At 46.3% G+C, this 21,461-nt stretch overlaps 1 protein-coding gene across 2 annotated transcripts; it reads right to left on the bottom strand.

Annotated features, from left to right (window-relative positions):
* Positions 1 to 471: 471 nt before the first annotated feature.
* On the bottom strand, positions 472 to 19,670 carry LOC140207039 (uncharacterized). Of its 2 annotated transcripts, none has more exons than XM_072275360.1 (3): positions 19,329 to 19,670; positions 18,451 to 18,669; positions 472 to 3,800 (listed from the first exon to the last, which is right to left on the bottom strand). In XM_072275360.1, exon 3 carries the CDS (start codon positions 3,381 to 3,383, stop codon positions 1,746 to 1,748), a length of 1,638 nt encoding a protein of 545 aa, XP_072131461.1. In that variant the 5' UTR covers positions 3,384 to 3,800; positions 18,451 to 18,669; positions 19,329 to 19,670; the 3' UTR covers positions 472 to 1,745. The 2 variants fall into 2 exon arrangements, with proteins under 2 accessions (XP_072131461.1, XP_072131462.1); XM_072275361.1 differs by having other exon boundaries at positions 18,451 to 18,666.
* Positions 19,671 to 21,461: the final 1,791 nt, after the last annotated feature.

Raw genomic sequence — 21,461 nt, 5'->3', positions numbered from 1 at the left:
CCAATAGATTTGTCAGGCAAGATTTCTCCTGAGGAAAACCATGCCAACTTTGGCCGTACTTTATCATGCACTCCAAGTACCCTGAAACCTCATCGTTAATGGACTCCAACATCTTCCCACCTACTGAGGTCAGACTAACTGTCCTATAATTTCCTTTCTTATGCTGCTCTCCTCTCTTAAAGAATGGAGTGGCATTTGCAAATTTCTAGTTCACCATAAACATTCCCAAATCTAGTGATACTTGAAAGAGGATTACTCAATTGGCAAATATCATACACCAAAATCTTGTTTTAAAATACCAACTCATGAATGACCACCGTAACTTCATAAAGACAGCATAAATTTAAGCCTGATCCAGTTTTACAGTCAAGATCTTACAAATTATATGATAATCAATACATTAGAAAAATTAGAAAAATATGTTGGCACGTCACCAAATGGTTAAGGCGTTCGTCTAGTGATTTGAAGGTCGCTAGCTCGATCCTTGGCTGAGGCAGCGTATGTGACCTTGAGCAAGGCACTTAAACACATATTGCTCTGCGACAACACTGGTGCCAAGCTGTATGGGTCCTAATGCCCCTCCTTTGAACAACATCGGTGGCGTGGAGACAGGAGACTTGCACCATGGGCAACCGCTGGTCTACCATACAACCTTGCCCATGTCTGCGTCCTGGAAACTTTCCAAGGCGCACATCCATAGTCACATGAGACTAATGGATGCCTATATAAAAATACATTACTACTAATAGGACAATCCATAATAACCATCCGGATATAATATTACAGGATAAACAAGCAGGAACAGCTCCCTAAACAGATATACCTATTCCCAACACAACAGGCATTGTTTGTTTCTCATCTGTCAGGCAACCGAATTCTTTTCTCTGTCAATCAGCAACCGAATGTTGCTACTCTGTCATCCGTTGTCACGCCCTGCCGCTGATTCCCTTCTCCTCATCATACGTTTTTACCCTGACCACCGTCCAGAGCCCCAAACTCTGCCCTGTGAGGACCCGCCTGTGGTTTCTGACCCAGCTCCGTTGAACATCCAACTAATGGTTTCCCATTCTGCTTTCAGTCTTCAGAGGATAGTGATGTTTTCTTACAGCCATTTAGAAGCAGGGGAAATGATCAATAATGTGGAAATGAACCCTGAATAAAGAGTTTAACTACCAATGTCATTCTTCCTCAGCTCAGAGATTTGAGGAGCAAAGAACATGTCAGACAGAACTGTGGTCAGCTCGTCTTCTTCTGTCTGCAGTAAATTCGAGGGATACCTCTTCACCCACAGAGTAGTGACTGTTTGGAACACATCACCACAGGGAGAGCGAGAGATGAACAACAGGGGAGGCTTTAAAAGGACTGTCGTAGAACAGAATCACTGGCAGGGTCCAGGCGGCCTGAGTTGACTGTCGACTATACACTAAGTGTGTTATAAATTCACTAAGTATCTGAGATGGTTTAAAATAGAACTGATTTATTTGTCTCAGATCCATAATATTAAACTCCAGTCCCATTAAAGGTGAATATGCAGCAGAAGAAACTCCTCCCATGCCCAGTGACCAGGGTGCAGGACTGGGTGTGGTGAGCAGCAGCAATAATTGCAGGGTTCAGCACTGACAGTCACTCTCAAAATTGCGTTCAGCAACGGTGATGGACAAATATCCAGCATGCAGCTTATTTAAATTTTCTCCCCAGTGTGAACCCGGTAGGTTAGTTGTCCGAGTGAATCCCTTCCCACATTCTCAGCAGGTGAACGGCCTCTCCCCATTGTCAACTCGCTGATGCACATTCAGTTGATTTGACTGAGAATCTCTTCCCACGGTTTGAGCAGATGATCGGCCTCCCCCAGTATGAACTGACTGGTGTGCCAGTAGGGTGGATGACCGAGTGAATCCCTTCCCACAGGCTGAGCAGGTGAACGGCTTCTTCCCAGTGTGAACTCGCTGGTGTGCCAGCAGTTCGGATGACCGAATGAAACCTTTTCCACAGTCTGAGCAAGTGAATGACTTCTCCCCAGTGTGAACTCTCTGGTGTCTCAGTAGGTTGGATGACTGAGTGAATCTCTTCCCACAGACTGAGCAGGTGAACGGCCTCTCACCAGTGTGAACTGACTGGTGTGTCAGTAGGTGAGATGACAAAGTGAATCCTTTCCCACAGACTGAGCAGGTGAATGGCCTCTCCCCAGTGTGAATTCGCTGGTGTCTCCGAAGGTCGGATGATCGATGGAATTCCTTCCCACAGACTGAGCAGCTGAACGGCCTCTCCCCTGTGTGAATTCGCTGGTGCATCTGTAAGTGGTATAATCGATTGAATCCTTTGCCACAGTCGGAACAGATGAACAGCCTCTCCCCACTGTGAACTAGCTTGTGTCTCTGCAGGTATGATGATTGAGTAAATCCCTTCCCACATTCTGAGCAGGTGAACGGCTTCTCCCCAGTGTGAATTCTCTGATGTTCCTTCAGATGAGATGATCGAGTGAATCCCTTCCCACAGTCTGAGCAGGTAAACGGCCTCTCCCCTGTGTGAACTGACATGTGTGCTTTTAGGTTAGATAACCGAGTGAATCCCTTCCCACACAACAAACAGATGAATGGTCTCTCCCCAGTGTGAATTCTCTGATGTGCCTTCAGCTGAAAGGACCCAGTGAATCCCTTCCCACAGTCTGAACAGGTGAACGGCCTCTTTCCAGTGTGAACTGACTGGTGTCTCTGTAGGCTGGAAGAGTGAGTGAATCTCTTCCCACAGACTGAACAAGTGAACAGCTTCTCCCCAGCATGAACTGACTGGTGTTTCAGTAGGTGGGATGACTGAGTGAATTCCTTCCCACAGTCTGAGCAGGTGAACGACTTCTTGGTGTGAACTCTCTGATGTACCTTCAGTTGAGATGATCGAGTGAATCTCTTCCCACAGTCTGAGCAGGTGAATAACTTCCCCTTGGTGTGAACTCTCTGAAGTACCTTCAGTTGAGATGATCGAGTGAATCTCTTCCCATAGTCTGAACAGGTGAAAGGCCTCTCCCTGGTGTGAACTGACTTGTGTGCTTTTAGGTTAGATAACTGAGTGAATCCCTTCCCACACAACAAACAGATGAATACCCTCTCCCCAGTGTGAAGTCTCTGATGTGCTTTCAGCTGAAAGAACGAAGTGAATCCCTTCCCACAGTGTGAGCAGGTGAACTGTCTCTCCCCAGTGTGAACTCTCTGATGTTCCTTCATTTGAGATGATCGAGTGAATCCCTTCCCACAGCCTGAGCAGGCGAATGGCCACATTCCATTGTGAAGTGACTGGTGTCTCTGTAGGCTGGAAGAGTAAGTGAATCTCTTCCCACAGTCTGAGCAGGTGAGTGGCCTCTCCCCAGTGTGAACTCGCTGATGTGCCATTAGGTCAGATGAGCTGCCCCACAAATTGAGCAGAGTGACTGGACTCTCCTTACTGGTGTGTCCATAAGTGGGATGACCAAGTGAATCCCTTCCCACACACAGAACAGGTGAATGGCCTTGTCCCAGTGTGAACTCGCTGATGTACCTTCAGTTGAGATGACCAAGTGAATCTGTCCCCACAGTCGGAGCAGATGAACCCTGTGTAAAATGACGAGTATGCCAGTAGGTCAGATGACCGAGCGTGTCCCTTCCCAGTCTAAACAAGAAGGATCGACAAATAAATCCCTCCTCACAGTCTGAGCAGGAAGGACGAATGCATGAATACAACGTTCCACTTTTTAAATATCTGGGCAGACACAGCAAAACTGGTGTGTTGTGTTCGAGATTCCCGTAGACAAATTGCTTGTCGTTTTTAACCTGGAAAAAAAATTACAAAGTCCGTCAATGGGTGAAGGATAACATTTCAGATGCGATCACTTTAATCGCCAAAGTGTGATCTGACATCGCACTGTTACAGCGAGGGTCAACCCAAGTTGGAGAGAAAAATTATCTTCTAACTGGACATAGTGCTGGTATCTGGAATGGACATCAACTTCTCTGATGCTGTTCCTGTCTCTGTGAGAATGGGTGCAGAGGAGGTATCAGGGGTAAGTTTTTTTTTAACGCAGAGTGGTGAGTGCGTGGAATGGGCTACCGGTGATATTGGTGGAGGTGTATGCTATCGGATATTTTAAGAGACTCCTGGGCAGGTATATGGAGCTCAGAAAATTAGACGGCTATGGGTAACCCCAGGTAATTTCTCAGGTAAGAACATGTTCGGCACAGCTTTATGGGCCGAGGGGCCTGTTTGTGCTGTAGGATACTTTTCTATGTTTCTGCCGTCTCCAATCTGTGACCTGGCTCAGTTTGACTCTCTCCATTGGTATTATTCCCTGTCCCCACTAAGATGCATGGGTGTCTGGCCCCACGGTAACTGACACAGTCTCACACAAATACCCTTTGTTAATCTACAGCTGCGATTTTCTTTTATATACTGTTCATTTAAAATGCCACATATTAAAGCCATGTAAAGATTTCCTGCTGAGATGAATGGTTGGTCCGCATAGCTGTTAAAAGGAAATAGAATGAATATTTCTATTATTTCAGGTTCTTGTCACAGAATTTGTCCTGTCTAGTTTGTGCTGAACTATTTAAACTGTCCACTCCCAGACCCCTACCATCCAGGTACCTATACATACCCTTAACATTGAAATCGAGCTCGCATGCACCACTTGATCTGGCTGCTCATTCCACACTCGCACGACCGTCTGTGTGATGAAGCTTCCCCTCACGTTCCCCTCAACGTTTCACATTTCATTCTTAACCCATAGTCTCTGTTTGTAGTCCCATCCAATCTCTGTGGTAAAAGCCAGCTTGCATTTACCTCATCTATAACCCTCATAATTTTGGTACACCTCTATCAAATCTCCCCTCAATCTTTTACGTCTGAGGAATAAAGTCCAGTTCAATCTCTCCTTATAACTCAAGTCCAGACCTGGCAAAATCCTTGCAAATTTCTTTCTGAACTCTTTCAACCTCTTTTACATCTTTCCTGTAGGTTCGTGACCAAAACTGCACACAATACTCCAAATTAGGCCTCAACAATGTCTTGTACAACGTCAACATAACATCCATCTCCTTTACTCAGTACTCTGGTTTATGAAGGCCAATGTGCCAAAATCTTTCTGGCCGTCCCTATCGAACTGTGACACTACTTTGAGTGAATTATAGACATGTATTACCAGATCTCTTTCTTCAACAACACTCCTCCATGCCCTATCAGTCACTGAGTTAGACTTACACTGGTAGGTCCTAGCAATGTGCAAAACCTCGAACTTGTCTGCTTTAAATTCCATCTTCCATTTCTCAGGCCATTTTACCAGCTGGTCCAGATCACACTGCAAGCCATGATAGTCATCCTCACTGCCCACTACACCCCCAATCTTGGTGTCATCCACAAGTGTGCTGATCTAGTTAACCATGTTATCATCCAGATATCTGACATAGATGACAAACAGCAACAGATCCAGCACCGATCCCTGTGGTACACCACTAGTCACAGGTCTCCAGTCAGAGAGGCAAGCATCGACTTCTCCCAAAACCTCTGACTCATCCAATTTACTATCTCATTTTGAATGCTGAGTGACTGAACCTTCTTGACCTCCCATATGAGACTTTGTCAAGTGCCTTGCTGAAGTCCTTGTAGACAACATCCGCTGACTTGCCTTCTTCCACTTTCCTGATAACATCCTCGTGAGACTCGATGTTTGATTAGACATGACTACCATGCACAAGCCCATGCTGCCAACTTAATCAGTCCACATCTATCTAAATACTTATGTAGGGTTATTAACTGTAATGTTAACAATTAAGGCTGACAAAATGGCGTCTCTGTAGCGTTGTGATGAAATAGCTTCTTTGTAATGTTACCTAGTGATGTAATGGGTCACTGCAACTGAAATGCTTGCGTTATAACTGCAGATAAGGGGGATACTAACCAATAGAGTGTTTGTTATATTATCTTGTATGTGTGAGCTGAGCTAGTTCGCGGTCTTTTCGGGAGGCGAGCAAAGAGGACGGATGTATGCACAGCGGCTGGCATCCCAGGACGGCGGCTATCGGGGTTCGGCGTTTCAGATGGTGGCCGGAGGCTCGGATGGTCATTGTGGATGGAACCGGTGGTGTGAGCTCCACCGTATTAAAATCTTTTGGGCACAAAACTGATAAATGTACAGATTTGGTGCCTTTATTTTATCTGTTTCTACTAACCCACCACTAAGAAATAACTATAGAGTCCAATCATTTACTCGCACATTGTGCATTGTTTGATATTTTGTGTTGTTGGCTTGTACTGGGGTGCATCACTCCGTATCCACACCAAAGCAAAATCCTTGTGAATTTTCTCTGAACTCTTTCAACTGCTTTTACATCTTCCTGTTTGTTGGTGACCAAAACTGCACCCAATACTACAAATTAGGCCTCACCAGTGTTTTGTACAATATCAACATAAATCCATCTCCTGTACTTAGTACTTTGGTTTATGAAGGCCAATGTGCCAAAATCTTTCTTCCCATCTCTATCTACCTGTGATACCACTTTGAGTGAAATATAGACCTGTATTCCCAGACATAAACATGAGGAATTTTGCAGATGCTGGAAATTCAAGCAACACACATCAAAGTTACTGGGTAACGCAGCAGGCCAGGGAGCATCTCTAGGAAGAGATAGAGTCGACGTTTCAGGCCGAGACCCTTCGTCAGGTCTGTATTCCCAGATCTCTTCCTTCAACAACACTCCTCAGTGCCCTACCAATCACTGTGTAAGACCTACACTAGTAGGTCCTACCAAAGTTCAACAACTCGCACTAGTAAGCATTAAATTCCATTTTCCATTTCTCAAGCCATTTTTCCAGCTGGTCCAGTTCGCACTGCAAGTTAAGATAGTCTTCTCGCAGTACGCTAAACCCCCATTCTTGGTTTCACCCACAAATTTGCTGATCCAGTTAACCATGTTATCAACCAGATTACTGACATAGATGACAAACAACAACAGATACAGCACTGATCCCTATGTCACATCACTAGTCACAGGCCTCCAGTCAGAGAGGCAACCATCTGCAACCACACTCTAGCTTCTCACAAATTCAGTGTCTCACCCAATTTAATATTTCATCTTGAATGCTGAATGACTGAACCTTCTTGACCCACCTTCCATATGAGACTTTGCCAAGTGCCTTGCTAAAGTCCATGTAGAAAACATCAACTGCCTTGCCTTCATCCACTTTCCTGATAATTTCCTCGATAACCTCTATAAAGTTGGTTAGACATGACCTACCATGCACAAAGACATGTTGCCTATCCTTAATCAGTCCACATCTATCCAAATACTTACATATCCGGTTCCTGCTCATATGTTCCAATAACTTTCCAACTACTGATGTCAAGCTCACCGATGTACTATTTCGTAGTTTATTTTTAGAACGTTTCTTGAACAACGGAACAACATTGGCTATCCTCCAATCCTCCAGTCCCTCGCCTGTCACTAAGTTTGATTTAAATATCTGTGCTTGGTCTCCATAAATTTCTGCACTTGTCTTCTGCAGGGTCCCAGGGAACAACTTGTCAGGCTCTGGGGATTTATCCACGCTAATTTGCCTTAAGACAGCAAACACCTCCACCTCTGTAATCTGTACAGGGTCCATGAAGTTGATGCTGCTTTGCCTCACTTCTATAGACTCTGTAACCGTCTCCTGAGTAAATACAGGTGCAAAAGTAATATTTAAAATCTCTCCCATCTCTCTTGCCTCCTCGTATAGATTACCATTTTGATCTTCCAGAGTGGGCATATTTCTGTAATGATCTTCTCCATATTTCTATTGCAGAGAAGCTGCCCAAAACTTGATTGGAAGGGGAAACTTGTACGAATACAATGGAGCAGCAATGGCTGGAGTTTCTGGGAACAATGCGGGAAGTGAGTGATAGATACATCCCAAAGGGGTGGAAGATTTGGAAAGGCAGGAGGACATAGCTGTGGCTAAAATGAGAAGCCAAAGCCAACATAAAAGCTAAAGAGAGGACAAATAAAAGAGCAAAAAACATTTGGAAGCTTTTCGGAACCAATGGAAGACAACTAAAAATGTCGGATGAGCTCAAGCTTAGAATTATGATATTGTAGTCATTAATGTGTCTTGGTTGCACCCAACAGACTGAGGCATTTTCTCATAGTCCAGTCCATAAAGTCCGTGTTCCGGTTCATGGTCTGGTCTATGGTTCCTTGTTCCGGGGTTTCCGGTTTTCCCCAGTTCCTGCTGTGGGCACATGATTCTCATTTTGGGAGTGAGACATAAATACCTCTGCAAAACAGGAATTCCCTGCTGGACTGTTCTGTTCCCCTCCTTGACTTTCCCTCCTCGCCTGACTCTCTGCCTGGATACCTCACCTGACTCTCTGCTTGGATAACTCGCCTGACTCTCTGCCTGCTCACCAAGCCTGGAGACCCCGCCTGTATCGCTGAAGTTTTACCGCCGGAACAAGACCAGAGCCTTGTTAAGTCAAGATAAGGCACTTTATTTCGTTGTGTGGAAATGTTTCTCTGTGTCCACGCCTTCGCTAGGTAGGTCCGGTCGTTTGCCGCTACTTAGTGTTGACAACTGTCTCTGTGTCCTCGCCTTCGCTAGGTGGGTCCGGCTATTTGCTGCCAATTTGTGTGGAAATCTGTTTCAGTGTTCAGTGTTATGTGTATGAGTCCCAGCCCTTCGTCCTGTTCCCAAGGAGGGATCCCGGCTCTGTGTTCCATGCTCTCGTCTCCCCTAGTCCAAGGCTCCATGCTCCCATCTCTTTTAGTCCAAGGCTCCATGCTCCTGAATGTCCTCGTCCAGTGCGTGCCTAGTCCAGTCCTATCCGAGTCCTGTCCATGTGCCTTTACCTGTCCTTGTGTCTCGCCCTACCCAGGAGTTCCTCACCCAAGCCATGTCCAGTCCTGTAGCCTCGTCTTGTCTTCGCCTAGTTCTGGAGTCCGAGCCTGAGTCAAATCCCAGGTTCTGGGTCCTTGCTCGGTCTCTGGCTCGGAGTTGATACCCAAGCCTCGAAGTACCCTAGCCTCAAGAGCAAGACCCCAGCCTCAAGCCTCAAGACCAAGACTCCAGCCTCAAGCCACAAGACCCTAAGCCTGTCTCCAGGTTCAAGCCTCAAGACATCAAGCCTGTCTCCAAGCCTCAAGCCTCAAGTCCCCAAGCCTGTATCCAAGCCTCAAGCCTCAAGTCCCCAAGCCTGTCTTCAAGCCTCAGGTTTCAAGACCCCAGCCTCCAGTCCTGCAGTCATGTCATGTCCATGCCTGGTTCTGGGGCCCGAGCCCGAGGCACGACCCAGGTTCTGGGTCCTTGTACAGTCTCTGGCTCGGGGTCCAAACCCAAGTCTGTATTCTTGTCCCTGCTCCTTGCCTGTATCCTGTCACGTCCCTACTCTAGTCAAGTGCTGTTCCTTGTACTTCAACGTCTGTGTCTTGCATTTGGGTCTGTTCCCAACTGTGACACATTTAGAGGAACAAAATATCCGGGGCCTCAATATCTCTTGAAAACCAATGTTCCCTGCACCAGTTACCTTTCAACTTTTATTTTGGCAGGCACATACAAACTTGACACCCTCAGAATTTCACTTCTGAAGACCTCCCACTTACCAAGTACTCCTTTGCCAGAAAACAGCCTGTCCCAATCCACACTTGTCAGATGCTTTCCGATACCATCAAATTGACCTTTTTCCAATTTATAATCTCACCCCGTGGTCCAGAGCTCTCCTTTTCCATATTTATGTGTAATCTCATTGCATTATGCACATTTGGATAGCGGTAACAGGATCGATCCGAGTCGGCAGGGATTTATGAAGGGGAAATTATGCTTCACTAATCTTCTGGAATTTTCTGACGATGTAACTGTGAAAATGGACACGGGAGAGCCAGTGGACGTAAAGTACCTGGACTTTCAGAAAGCCTTTGATAAGGTCCCACATAGGGGATTAGTGGGCAAAATTAGATCACATGGTTTTGGGTGTAGACTACTGACATGGATAGAAAATTGGTTGGCTAACAGGAAACAAAGAGTAGGGATTAACAGGTCCCTTTCAGAATGGCAGGCGGTGACTAGTGGGGTACTGCAAGTCTCGGTGCTGGGACCGCAGCTATTTACAATATATATTAATGATTTAGATGAAGGGATTAAAAGTAACATTAGCAAATTTGCAAATAACACAAATCTGGGTGGCAGTGTGGAATGTGAGGGGGAGGTTATGATAGGTTAAGTGAGTGGGCAGATGTAAGGCAGATGCAGTTTAATATGGATAAATGTGAGGTTATCCACTTTGGTGGCAAGAACAGGAAGGCAGATTACTATCTGAATGGTGTCAAGTTAGAAAAAGGGGAAGCATAACGAGATCTAAGTGTCCTTGTTCATCAGTCACTGAAAGTAAGCATGCAGATACAGCTTACTGTGAAAAAAGCTAATGGCATCTTGGCCTTCATAACAAGGGGAGTTGAGTGTAGGAGCGAAGAGATCCTCTTGTTGTTGTACAGCGCCCTGGTGAGACCACACCTGGAGTACTGTGTACAGTTTCGGTCTCCGAATTTGAGGAAGGACATTCTTGTTACTGAGGGACTGCAGCGTAGGTTATCAAGTGTAATTCCCTGGATGGCGGGACTTTCATATGTTGAAAGATTGGATCGACTGGGCTTGTATACACTGGAATGTAGAAGGATAAGAGGGGATCTGATTGAAACATGTAAGATTATTAAGGGATTTGGACACGCTGGAGGCAGGAAGCATGTTCCCGATGTTGCGGGAGTCCAGAACCAAATGGCACAGTTTGAGAATAAGGAGTAGACAATTTAGAACGGAGTTGAGGAAAACTTTTTTTTCACCCAGAGATCTGTGGATCTGTGGAATGCTCTGCCTCAGAAAGCAGTGGAGGCCAATTCTCTGGATGCTTTCAAGAAAGAGTTAGATGGAGCTGTTAATGATAGTGGAGTCAAGGGATTTGGCAAGAAGGCAGGGGCTGGGTACTGATTGTGGATGATCAGCCATGATCACAATGAATAGCGGTGCTGGCTCGAAGGGCCGAATGGCCTACTCCTGCACCTATTGTCTATTGATGCTTACCAAAAGCTCCAACACATCTTCCTTCTTAATATCTACATGCTCAAGTTTTTCAGTCTGCTGCAAGTCATCACTACAATCACAAAGATCCTTTTCCATAGTGAATACTGAAGGTATTCATAAAGTACCTTTGCTATTTCTTCCGGTTCCATACATACTTTCCCACTGTCACAGTTGATAGGTCCTATTCTTTCATGTCTTGTCCTCTTGCTCTTCACATACTTGTAGAATGCCTTTCGGTTTTCTTTAATCCTGCCCACCAAGGCCTTCTCATGGCCCCTTCTGGCTCTCTAATTTCCTTCTTAAGCTCCTTCCTGTTAGCCTTATAATCTTCTAGATCCCTAACAGTACATAGGTCTCTGAACCTTTTGTCAGCTTTTCTTTTCTTCTTGACTAGATTTATTACAGCCTTTGTACACCACGGTTCCTGTACCCTAACATAACTTCCCTGTCTCATTGGAGCGTACCTGTGCAGAATTCCACACAACTACTGTATCCCCTGAACATTTGCCACATTTCTTCCGCACTTTTCCCTGAGAACATCTGTTCCCAATTTAAGCTTCCAATTTCCTGCCTGATAGCCTCACAATTCTCCTTACTCCAATTAAACGCCTTTATAACTTGTCTGTTCCTATCTCTCTCCAATGCTATTGTAAAGGAGATAGAATTATGATCACTATCTCCAAAATGCTCTCCCACTGAGAGATCTGACACCTGACCAGGTTCATTTCCCAATACCAAATCAAGTACAGTCTCTCCTCTTGTAGGCTTTTCTACATATTGTGTCACGAAACCTTCCTGGATACACCTAACAAACTCTACCCCATCTAAACCCCTTGCTCTAGGGAGATGCCAATGGGTATTTGGAAAATTATACTCTCCCATCACGACAACTCTGTTATTATTACACGTTTCCAAGATCTGCTTCCCTATCTGCTCCTCGATATCCCTGTTACTATTGGGCGGTTTATTAAAAACACCCAGTCAAGTTATTGACCTCTTCCTGTTCCTAACCTCCACCAACAGAGACTCCGTAGACAATCCCTCTTTTACCAACTTCTCCACCTTTTCTGCAGCCGTGACACTATCTCTAATCAACAGTCCCACGTCCCCACCTCTTTTGCCTCCTTCCCTGTCCTTTCTGAAACATCTAAAACCCGGCACTTGAAGTAACCATTCCTGTCCCTGAGCCATCCAAGTCTCTGTAATGGTCACCACGTCATATTTCCAAGTACTGATCCACGCGCTAAGCTCATCCGTTTTGTTCACAATTCTCCTTGCGTTAAAATAGATACATCTCAAACCATCGGTCTGAGCACGTCCCTTCTCTATCACCTGCCTATCCTCCCTCACACACTGTCTCCAAGCTTTCTCCATTTGTGAGCCAACCGCCTCTTCCCCAGTCTCTTCAGTTCGGTCTCGCCCCCCCCCCCAACAATTCTAGTTTAAACTCTCCTCAGTATCCTTAGCAAACCTCCCCTCCAGGATATTGGACCACTGGAATTAAAGTGCAACCCATTCTTTTTGTACAGGTCACAGCTGCCCCAAAAGAGGTCCCAATGATCCAGAAATCTGAAACCCTGCCCCCTGCTCCAATCCCTCAGCCAGGATTTATCCTCCACCTCATGCTATACCCATACTCCCCGTACTCCACTTAAACGCTTTTCTAACTTGTCTGTTCCTATCTCTGCTAATGTTGAGAGATAGGAACATGTCATCTAATCCAGGCAATATCCTGGTAAACCTCTTCTGCACCCTCTCCAAAGCCTCAAAATGCTTCCCAGAATGGGTCGACCAGAACTGTATGATATACTCCAGATGTGGTCTAACTAGAATTTTATAAATTTGCAACACAACTTCCTGACTTCTGAACTCAATGCCTCGAATAATAAAATTAAGCATGCGTAGTAAATAATAAAGTCAATATGTGTAGTCACTTCCAGGGAACAATGAACTGGGGCTCCAAGATCCCCGTGCTCATCAACACTCCAAAGGGTCTTGCATTTTTTTCAAACTACCGAGGTCCCAAGATGATCATCACTACTCAGATCTCACTGAGATGTGTGGAATGGGCTGCCGGCGGCGGTGGTGGAGGCGGAAACGATAGGGTCCTTTAAGAGACTCCTGGATGGCTGCATGGAGCTGAGGAAAATAGAGGGCTATGTGTAAAGTCTAGGTACTTCTAAGATAGGAACATGATTGGCACAGCTTTGTGGGCCGAAGGGCCTGTATTGTGCTGTATGCTTTTCTATGTTTCTATGTATCCACGTTTTCTCAGGTCCTGTTGAATTTATTGCCAAGTGCACAAGTACGGGAAGGTACAGGTACAGAGAAACACTGACTTGCAGCAGCATCACAGACACGTGCATTCAGATAACACATGGAACATCAATTATAAAATTCTCTGTCAGCAACAATATTAAAATATCGGTTTTGTGTCATTAACGATACATAATTCTACATTATTTGTCGATAACAGACTTGGATATGTTGAATTTGCCCTCTCAGCTAAATTGATGACCGTTTGGGAACAATTGGCCTCAAACACCGATGGTTACAACACCCGCTGGGAAATCCTGCAGGCCGAAGAAGGGGCCCGTTAGTCCTCTTCTTTAAACACACAGATAACAGGAACAGGAGCAGGCCACTCGGCCCCTCCAGCCGGTCCTGTCATTGAATATTAGATAGCCCAGGAAATTACAAACCAGTGAGTCTTACTCCAGTAGTTGGTAAGTTGATGGAACCGATCCTGAGAAGTAGGACTTAGAACATTTGGAAAGGCATAATATGATTAGGAATAGTCAGCATGGTTTTGTGAAAGGCAGGTCGTGCCTTAGGGCCTGATTGATTTTTTTTTTGAGGATGTGACTAAACACATTGATGAAGGTAGAGAAGTAGATATAGTGTAAATGGATTTCAGCAAGGCATCAGATAAGGTACCCCATGCAAGTCTTATTGAGAAAGTAAGGAGGCATGGAATCCAAGAGGATATTGTTTTGTGGATTCAGAACTAGCTTTCCCACAGAAGGCAAAGGGTGGTTGCAAACGTGTCATATTCTGCATGGAGGTCCGTGACCAGTGGTGTGCCTCATCAATCTGTTCTGGGTCCCAGCTCTTCGTGATATTTATAAATGACCTGGATGAGGACGTGGAGGCCCGGACGCACATCGGGATTTGACGTCACTAGTCCGGTATTTTACGTCATAAACGCGCTGCCCGGCCCGCGCTCAGACGGGTTTAACGGTTTGTACTACTGTACTCAATTTAGCTCAGTCCCTCCGCCGCTGTCAACAGAGTATTTACGAGCTACGTTATTCCCAGTGATGCAAATAGAAGTCAATCACTTCTTTACCCCTAATAGCGGAGGTGGGCCAGTCGAGAGGGCGTTACCACCACTGACGATGTCTCCCGCTTCGGCTCCAAAATCCCCCTTAAAGCGGAACAAAACACAGAGCAAATGTCACGGTATTTGATTTATTTCAATTTCCCCTGAGAGAAATTAGGGGCGTTTGTGATGAGTCTCTGTGGCCGGAGAATGATGTATAGCTGAGAGGTAGGAGGAGACCGCTCCGCCCGTTGGATTGATGCCAGTTTCCCGGGGAGGGAGGATTCCCAGCAGAGGGGGGTGGGGTGGATTTTATTGAAAGGATAACGGTGATGTGAGAGGGAGCGGACAGGATGTTTCTCACGGTGGGAACAGGAGGGGCTCATTTGTGGAAATGTCTGAGCCCACGGTGGTGGCGAGCAGAGGGATTCACCACATTGGGGGCAAACACCGACAGACTGTTGAGCTGGAGATGGGGTCAATGGTCCAGACAAATTGAGGATAGGTGTGGTGTTGGACGGGGGGGCAAGAATGGACCAGTCCGGGGTCTTATTAGATAAATCTCTCTGAACTTCCACACTGCCAAGAGTCTTACCATTAATACTATATTCTGCCATCATATTTCACCTACCAAAATGAAGTACCTCACACTTCTCTGGGTTGAACGCCATCTGCCACTTCTCAGCCCAGTTTTGCAACCTATCGATGACCCACTGTAACCTCTGATAGCCCTCCACACTATCCACAACATCCCCAACCTTTGTGTCAACAGCAAATTTACCGGCTCTAGGCTCTAGGCTCCGGCCTCTCCGGTTCAGAGGCCGGTTTTAGCTTTGCAACGGAGCCCGAGCTGTGGGATCGGTTACTTGCGGTTCCCAGAGCTGGGTGGTGGTTTGGGGTGAAGGGGATCTGCCTGTGTGTGGGTAGAAGTTATGGGTGGATTTCTGGGTGTTAGGTAAGTTGGGGGAAGGGCGTGGGACTGTAGACTTTGGTGGGGAGAATGTGAGTTGATTGGTAGTTCCATCACCTAGGGAAAATTAAGTTGTAAACTAGGGAGGATCTAGTCCATTGGATCAGACGGGATATGTGTCCTTTCAGGAACCAACAATTCACTTTTCACCTTAATTACTGTCGCATCTTGTTATTAACATTGTGTTTGTTACAGAGCCCCAGAATCTCAGGTCTCGAAACAGCTGTAACCGTCATGGGCTGCGACTGCAGATTAGGAAGTGGGGTGGGGTATAAGTGACCTCTGCATTAGAGTGGGACAGGGATTTGAACAGCGTCCTGTGAGATGTAAATGTCCTCACAGTGGGTTCGGATCTGGCGGAATATCTGGAGTTGGCAAAGTGAACGTGAGCAGGGTAGTGTCATGGTCCGGTCCAAGAAGTCTGCATTCCGGTTCACGGTCCGGTCTTTCGATTCCTTATTCTGGGTTTCCCTGTGTTCTCTTGTTCCTTTGGGTGCCTTAATTGAGGCACCTGATTCCCGTTTTGGGCTGGCACATAAATACCTCTCAAACCAAGTTTCCCTGCTGGACTGTTCCCTTCCTCTTCCTTCTGCAGCCTCGCCTGCATGCCTGTCAAGTTCAACTGCCGGAGTGAGACAGGAGCCTTGCCACGCCAAGATAAGAAACTATCTACCGTTGAGTTTGGAACTATCTCTTTGTGTCCCCGTTTTCAGTGTCCATGTCAAAGAAGAGTCCTAGCCCTAGGTCCTGTTCCTAAGGAGGGATCCTGACACTGTGTAAGGCCCTGGCCCTAAGTCCTGTTTCCAAGGAGGGGTCCCGGCTCTGTGTTCTGTGTTCCTGTGTTCCACGTCCCAGGTGCCATGTTCCAGTCCTGTCCAAGTCAAGGCTTTGTGTTCTCGTCCAGTCCAGGAGTCTCTCGTCCAGTCCAGGAGTACCTCAGCAGTTCCCTGGGCAAGTGGCCTCGGCCGTCATCCTGGCCTCGCGTCCTAGAAAGCATCCCGGCCCTACGTCCTAGAAAGAGTCCCGGCCTTGCGCTCCAAGGAGGAGTCCCGGCTCTGCACCCAACAAGCCGAATCCAAGAACCGAGCCAAACCTAGTCCAAGATCCACGTCCTTCCCTGGAGTACCTCGGCCTGCCCAAAAATACCTCGTCCAGTACACATCCAAGGCTCTGAGTGTCCAGTCCACATCCAAGGCTCTGAGCGTTCAGTTTAAGACTAAGGCTCTGTGTTCCTGTGTTCCAAGATCAATTCCAGACGTCGTGTTCCAACCCTGTCCAAATCTGAGGTTCGTGTCCTCATCTAGTTCCGCTTCCTCGCCCCACCCAGGAGTTCCTCGCCCAGCCCGCTGCTGTGGTAACTCGTCCTGTGCTGGAGTACCACGTCCTGTCCTGTAGCCACGTCCTGTCATTTCCAAGATCCTAGTCCCGAGTCCTAGCCTGGACCCGGGTTCCGGTTCTGAGTCAAGACCCAGATTCCATGTCCTTGTCCATGCTCTGGTTTCGGAGTTCCGTGTTCCTATGCCAGGCTCCTCGTTCTTATTTTCCCATCCGGGTCCCATGTTTCTAGTCCACGTCCTAGCCCAGGGCCCGAATCCTAGTCTCGTCCAGCGCCTGTGTCAATGTCCAGCGTCGTTTCTTCCTGACTCACCTTGCTATCTCGATTAACCTAGTCCTGTTACTTCATTGTTTGTGTCTTGCATTTATCTCCGCTTCCGCCATCAACGTCCCCCTTTTAACAGGTAGGGAATAAGAAGAGAGTGTTTTAACTGGGAAAACATAGTCACCAGTACTGGAACTCTTTAGCAGATCATTTCAGTTGTTTATTTTATGATCTTGCAGATACTGACTGAAGAAAGAGGGCTGTTCAGGAAGAGCGTGAGCCCGGAGGGTACGCGGATGTGAGTAAGTCAGACAGGGACAGCGTCTGTGTTGTGGTTTCCTATGCAATGGTGATAAGCCATTTTCTCAAGTGAGGAGTTCGTTGCTTAAGTTAAAGGTCAGGAGCTCCAGGGTTGTGACTTCGGGATTTCTACCCGTGCCACGTGACAGTGAGGCCAGGAGTAGGAAGATTATACAGTTTAATACATGGCAAAGGAGTTCGTGTGGGAGGGAGGGCATAAGATGATTCGATCATTGGGCTCTCTTCCAGGAAAGGTGGGACCGGTACAGAATATATCCACGTACTTGGCCTCCACCGCAGTAGACTCGCTACTCTCTGGCTCAATAAAAATCATCCTTACCTCTGCTCTAAAAAGTCACTCCTCAATTTTGCGGGTGTGCCTGCTAGTTCTGGATACCCCACCATAAGAGACATCCACCCTGTCTAGTCCTTTCAACATTTGGTGGGTTTCAATAAGATTCTCCACGCGTTGCTATAAACTCCAGTGACTGCAAGTGCATAGCTGCCAAACGCTGCTTAAATGTTAACAGCGCCATTGCAGGAATCATCCTCGTCAACCCTCTCCAATGACAAAACATCCTTTCTAATATATTCGGCCCAAAACTGTTGACATTACTCCAAGTGCGGCCAGCCTAGTGTCTTATAAAGGCTCAGTTTTAACTCCTTGCTTTTATATTCTATTCCCCCTGAAATAAATGCCAACATTGCATTTCCCTTCTTTACTCGACCTGGAAATTAATGTTTTGGGAGTCCTGCACGAGGACTCCTAATTCCGTCTGCTACTCTACTGTTTGAACATATTCCTCCATGTATCGAAGCCTTGAACAGAATCAAAGACTTTGCTTCTACATGGCATTGATTAGATCAGCTCGATACAGCTACAATAAACAGTTTCAAAGAGAATACAACATAAATTCATTTGAAATGACAAGTTTTGGAAACGGAACTCGTGTTGGCTAAACAGCTTTTCACACGCTTGCTTTGAAATTGTAACCGCTGGTTGCAGAAGAGTTTTTAATCTTGATATAAACTGTGGAAAATCTGACACGTACAGACGGAAAACTGCAGGATCACTAACACCGCCACCACCAGAGGAGCGTTACAATGGATCTGATGACTTCTTATTCACTGATCCGAAACACAGATAACGTGCTGATCGGAAATAAAGATCAGAAGCTGAATTAGTCTCACCTCAATTCACCAAGAATGTTCTGTCTCCGTCTGGATATATTTTTCTTCCAATTTCTTACCAGAAAACCAAGCGAAGGATATTTAGTAGCTGTGGGGGAGGGGCCGGTGTTGCTGTTCTGTGAGACTGACAGCGCGATTTCTCTGTTTGCCAACTGCTCCCTATCCGCAGGGCGGATTCCGTCACGCAGACATTCCTCGGAGCAGGGAGCGGCTTCTCTGCTGAAACCAAACAAACTAGTTCTACATTCCACTTCAACTGTGCACAAAACTCGTTTAATATTGTATTTAAGCATTTCTGTTACGGAAAAAAAATGATCTCCCTATGATATAGAAAAGAAAGTTCCCCAATGTCTACAATCTGAATGACTACTTGTTACAACTGCTAGCAGACTTTGTGAGATTCCAGTACTTAATTTTACTTCAAACTCCCATATTTGCAGTTTAAATATCATTGTTAGGATTTAATTAAATAAATCGATCAGCGGCATTCTCCACTGCGACGTCTCGATCAGTAAAACAGTAAAATGTCACGGTCCCTCTGGTATTCTGAGTCCCCTTCAGCTCTTCTGTTGTAGTTGTCATCGGGTCCTACTGTGTGTGTGTGTGTGTGTGAGAGAGAGAGAGAGAGAGAGAGAGGGGGGGGGGTGGGGGGAGAGGGAGAGGGAGAAATAGGAGAAGGGATCCTGCCCTGGCCCGTGGGACATTTTAGATATCACTATCCGTGCGCGAGTTTCTTTTAACGCAGTTGGTCAACAATTAATTGGCTGAAGGTGTCAGAGCTCCCTTCTCCCCTTGTATTCCCTCCCGCTCCCGACAAAAGCCGAACCCCGCTGTACACGCTCACGGATTTGCAGAATCGGAGACAACATTTGCAGTACCTCTGATGTTGAAACCGGAGGGAGTTCAGTGCGGTCCCGGATGAGAAATGCGCCGACCCTGCGCCGGAATTCAGTCTGCGCTGCTGCTCCCGACCCTATTCGGTTATAGAGTGTCCGTCGCTCATTACAGACAGACAGGTCCGGATGAGCCGTGGTTAATGAGGCAGTCCGCAGTTCTGGTCCCACACCTCCTCCCCAGCCTGGTACAGGTCGGTCAGCGGGAGAGAGGAGAGAGGACTAAGACAAATGCAGCAAACACAGACTGAATTACAGAGGCTGTATGAATGTTCCCTCGCGTTCCCAAATAGTTTCTGTCTGGATTTCCGTGTAGATCTCACTTTTCCTCCTTATTTTTCTGACGCAACCAGCGGGGCGAAGCTTCTCCGTTTTATTCAGCCAGTCCCAGGCTGTGAATTTGATCCAGCCGGGTTGAGGGCTCCACCCTGTGTATGAACGGGGCTGTCCGGCTCAGGGCGAGTTTCAGCTCAAACACTTTGATCAAATAAGCTACACCTACTTCGGGATCAAATTATTTAAGACGTGACAGATCGGGAGGGGTTAATATAGGAGGGGCAGCGTTACCAGTACGAGAAAATGTCATGGCAGTGCTCCGCCAGGACAGACTGTAGAACTTCACTAGTGAGGCGTTGTAAGACCATAAGACCATAAGACAAAGGAGCAGAAGTCGGTCATTCGGTCCATCGAGTCTGCTTCGCCATTTTGTCATGAGCTGATCCATTCTCCCATTTGGTCCCACTCCTCCGCCTTCTCACCATAACCGTTGATGCCCTGGCTACTCAGATACCTATCAATCTCTGCCTTAAATACACCCAATGACTTGGCCTCCACTGCCGCCCGTGGCAACAAATTCCATAGATTCACCACCCTCTGGCTAAAATAATTTCTTCGCATTTCTGTTCTGAATGGGCGCCCTTCAATCCTTAAGTCATGCCCTCTCGTACTAGACTCCCCCATCATGGGAAACAACTTTGCCACATCCACTCTGTCCATGCCTTTCAACATTCGAAATGTTTCTCTGAGGTCTCCCCTCATTCCTCTAAACTCCAAGGAATACAGTCCAAGAGCGGACAAACGTTCCTCATATGTTAACCCTCTCATTCCCGGAATCATTCTAGTGAATCTTCTCTGTACCCTCTCCAACGTCAGCACATCCTTTCTTAAATAAGGAGACCAAAACTGCCCACAGTACTCCAAGTGAGGTCTCACCAGCGCCTTATAGAGCCTCAACATCACATCCCTGCTGCTATACTCTATTCCTCTAGAAATGAAGCCAACATTGCATTCGCCTTCTTCACCAGCGACTCAGCCTGGAGGTTATGTGTGGAACTCAGTAATAAGAAAGGTGGTCATGTTAACAGGGCTCTAATACAAACGTCCCAACAGTCTTAGGGATTTAGAGGAACACATTTGTAAGATTGCAGACCTTTGCAAGAAACTTAAATTTGTTATAGTAGGTGATTTTAACTTCCAAATAATTACTGGGAATCCCACACTGTAAATGGACTAGGTGGGATAGAGTTTGTCAAGCGCGTCGAAGAACGTTTCCTTCATCAGTACACAGAGGTTCCAATAAGCGAGCCTGCGATATTGAATCTGCTATTAAAGAATGAGGCAGCGCAGGGGACAGAAGATTGTGTATAGGAACACTCTGCAGCCAGTGACAATGATGCCCATAATTTCAAAGTAAGTATGTAAAATGTTAGATCCGACAGGTGGCTTGAGATTCTAAATTGAAAAAAAAAAAACAATTTTGATGGTATCGGAAAGGATCTGGCAGGTATGGATTGCGACAGGTGGCTTTCTGGCAAAAATATAATTGGAAGCTGTGAGACCTTCGAAAACGACATGTTTACACTACAAACATGCAAGTGCAGATCAGAATAAAAGGTAAGGATAACATGTGCAGGAACCCTGATTTTCAAGAGATATTGAGGCGCAGGTTAAAAGAAGAAAGCAGATAATGGCAAGTAGGATCACATGCGGTCCTTATGTAGTGCAAGAGAAAGTACAAGTGCAAGAGAAAGCTCAAGAAAGAAATCCGGGAGGCTGCAAGAAGGCAGAAGTTCCTCTAGTAGATAAGATGAAGGAGAATCACTGAGGAATCGACAGGCA

This window comes from Mobula birostris, chromosome 13 (assembly GCF_030028105.1).
Source record: "Mobula birostris isolate sMobBir1 chromosome 13, sMobBir1.hap1, whole genome shotgun sequence".
NCBI lineage: Eukaryota > Metazoa > Chordata > Chondrichthyes > Myliobatiformes > Myliobatidae > Mobula > Mobula birostris.
Note: the sequence above shows the minus strand (reverse complement) of the source record. Positions and strands in the feature narration are given on the sequence as shown.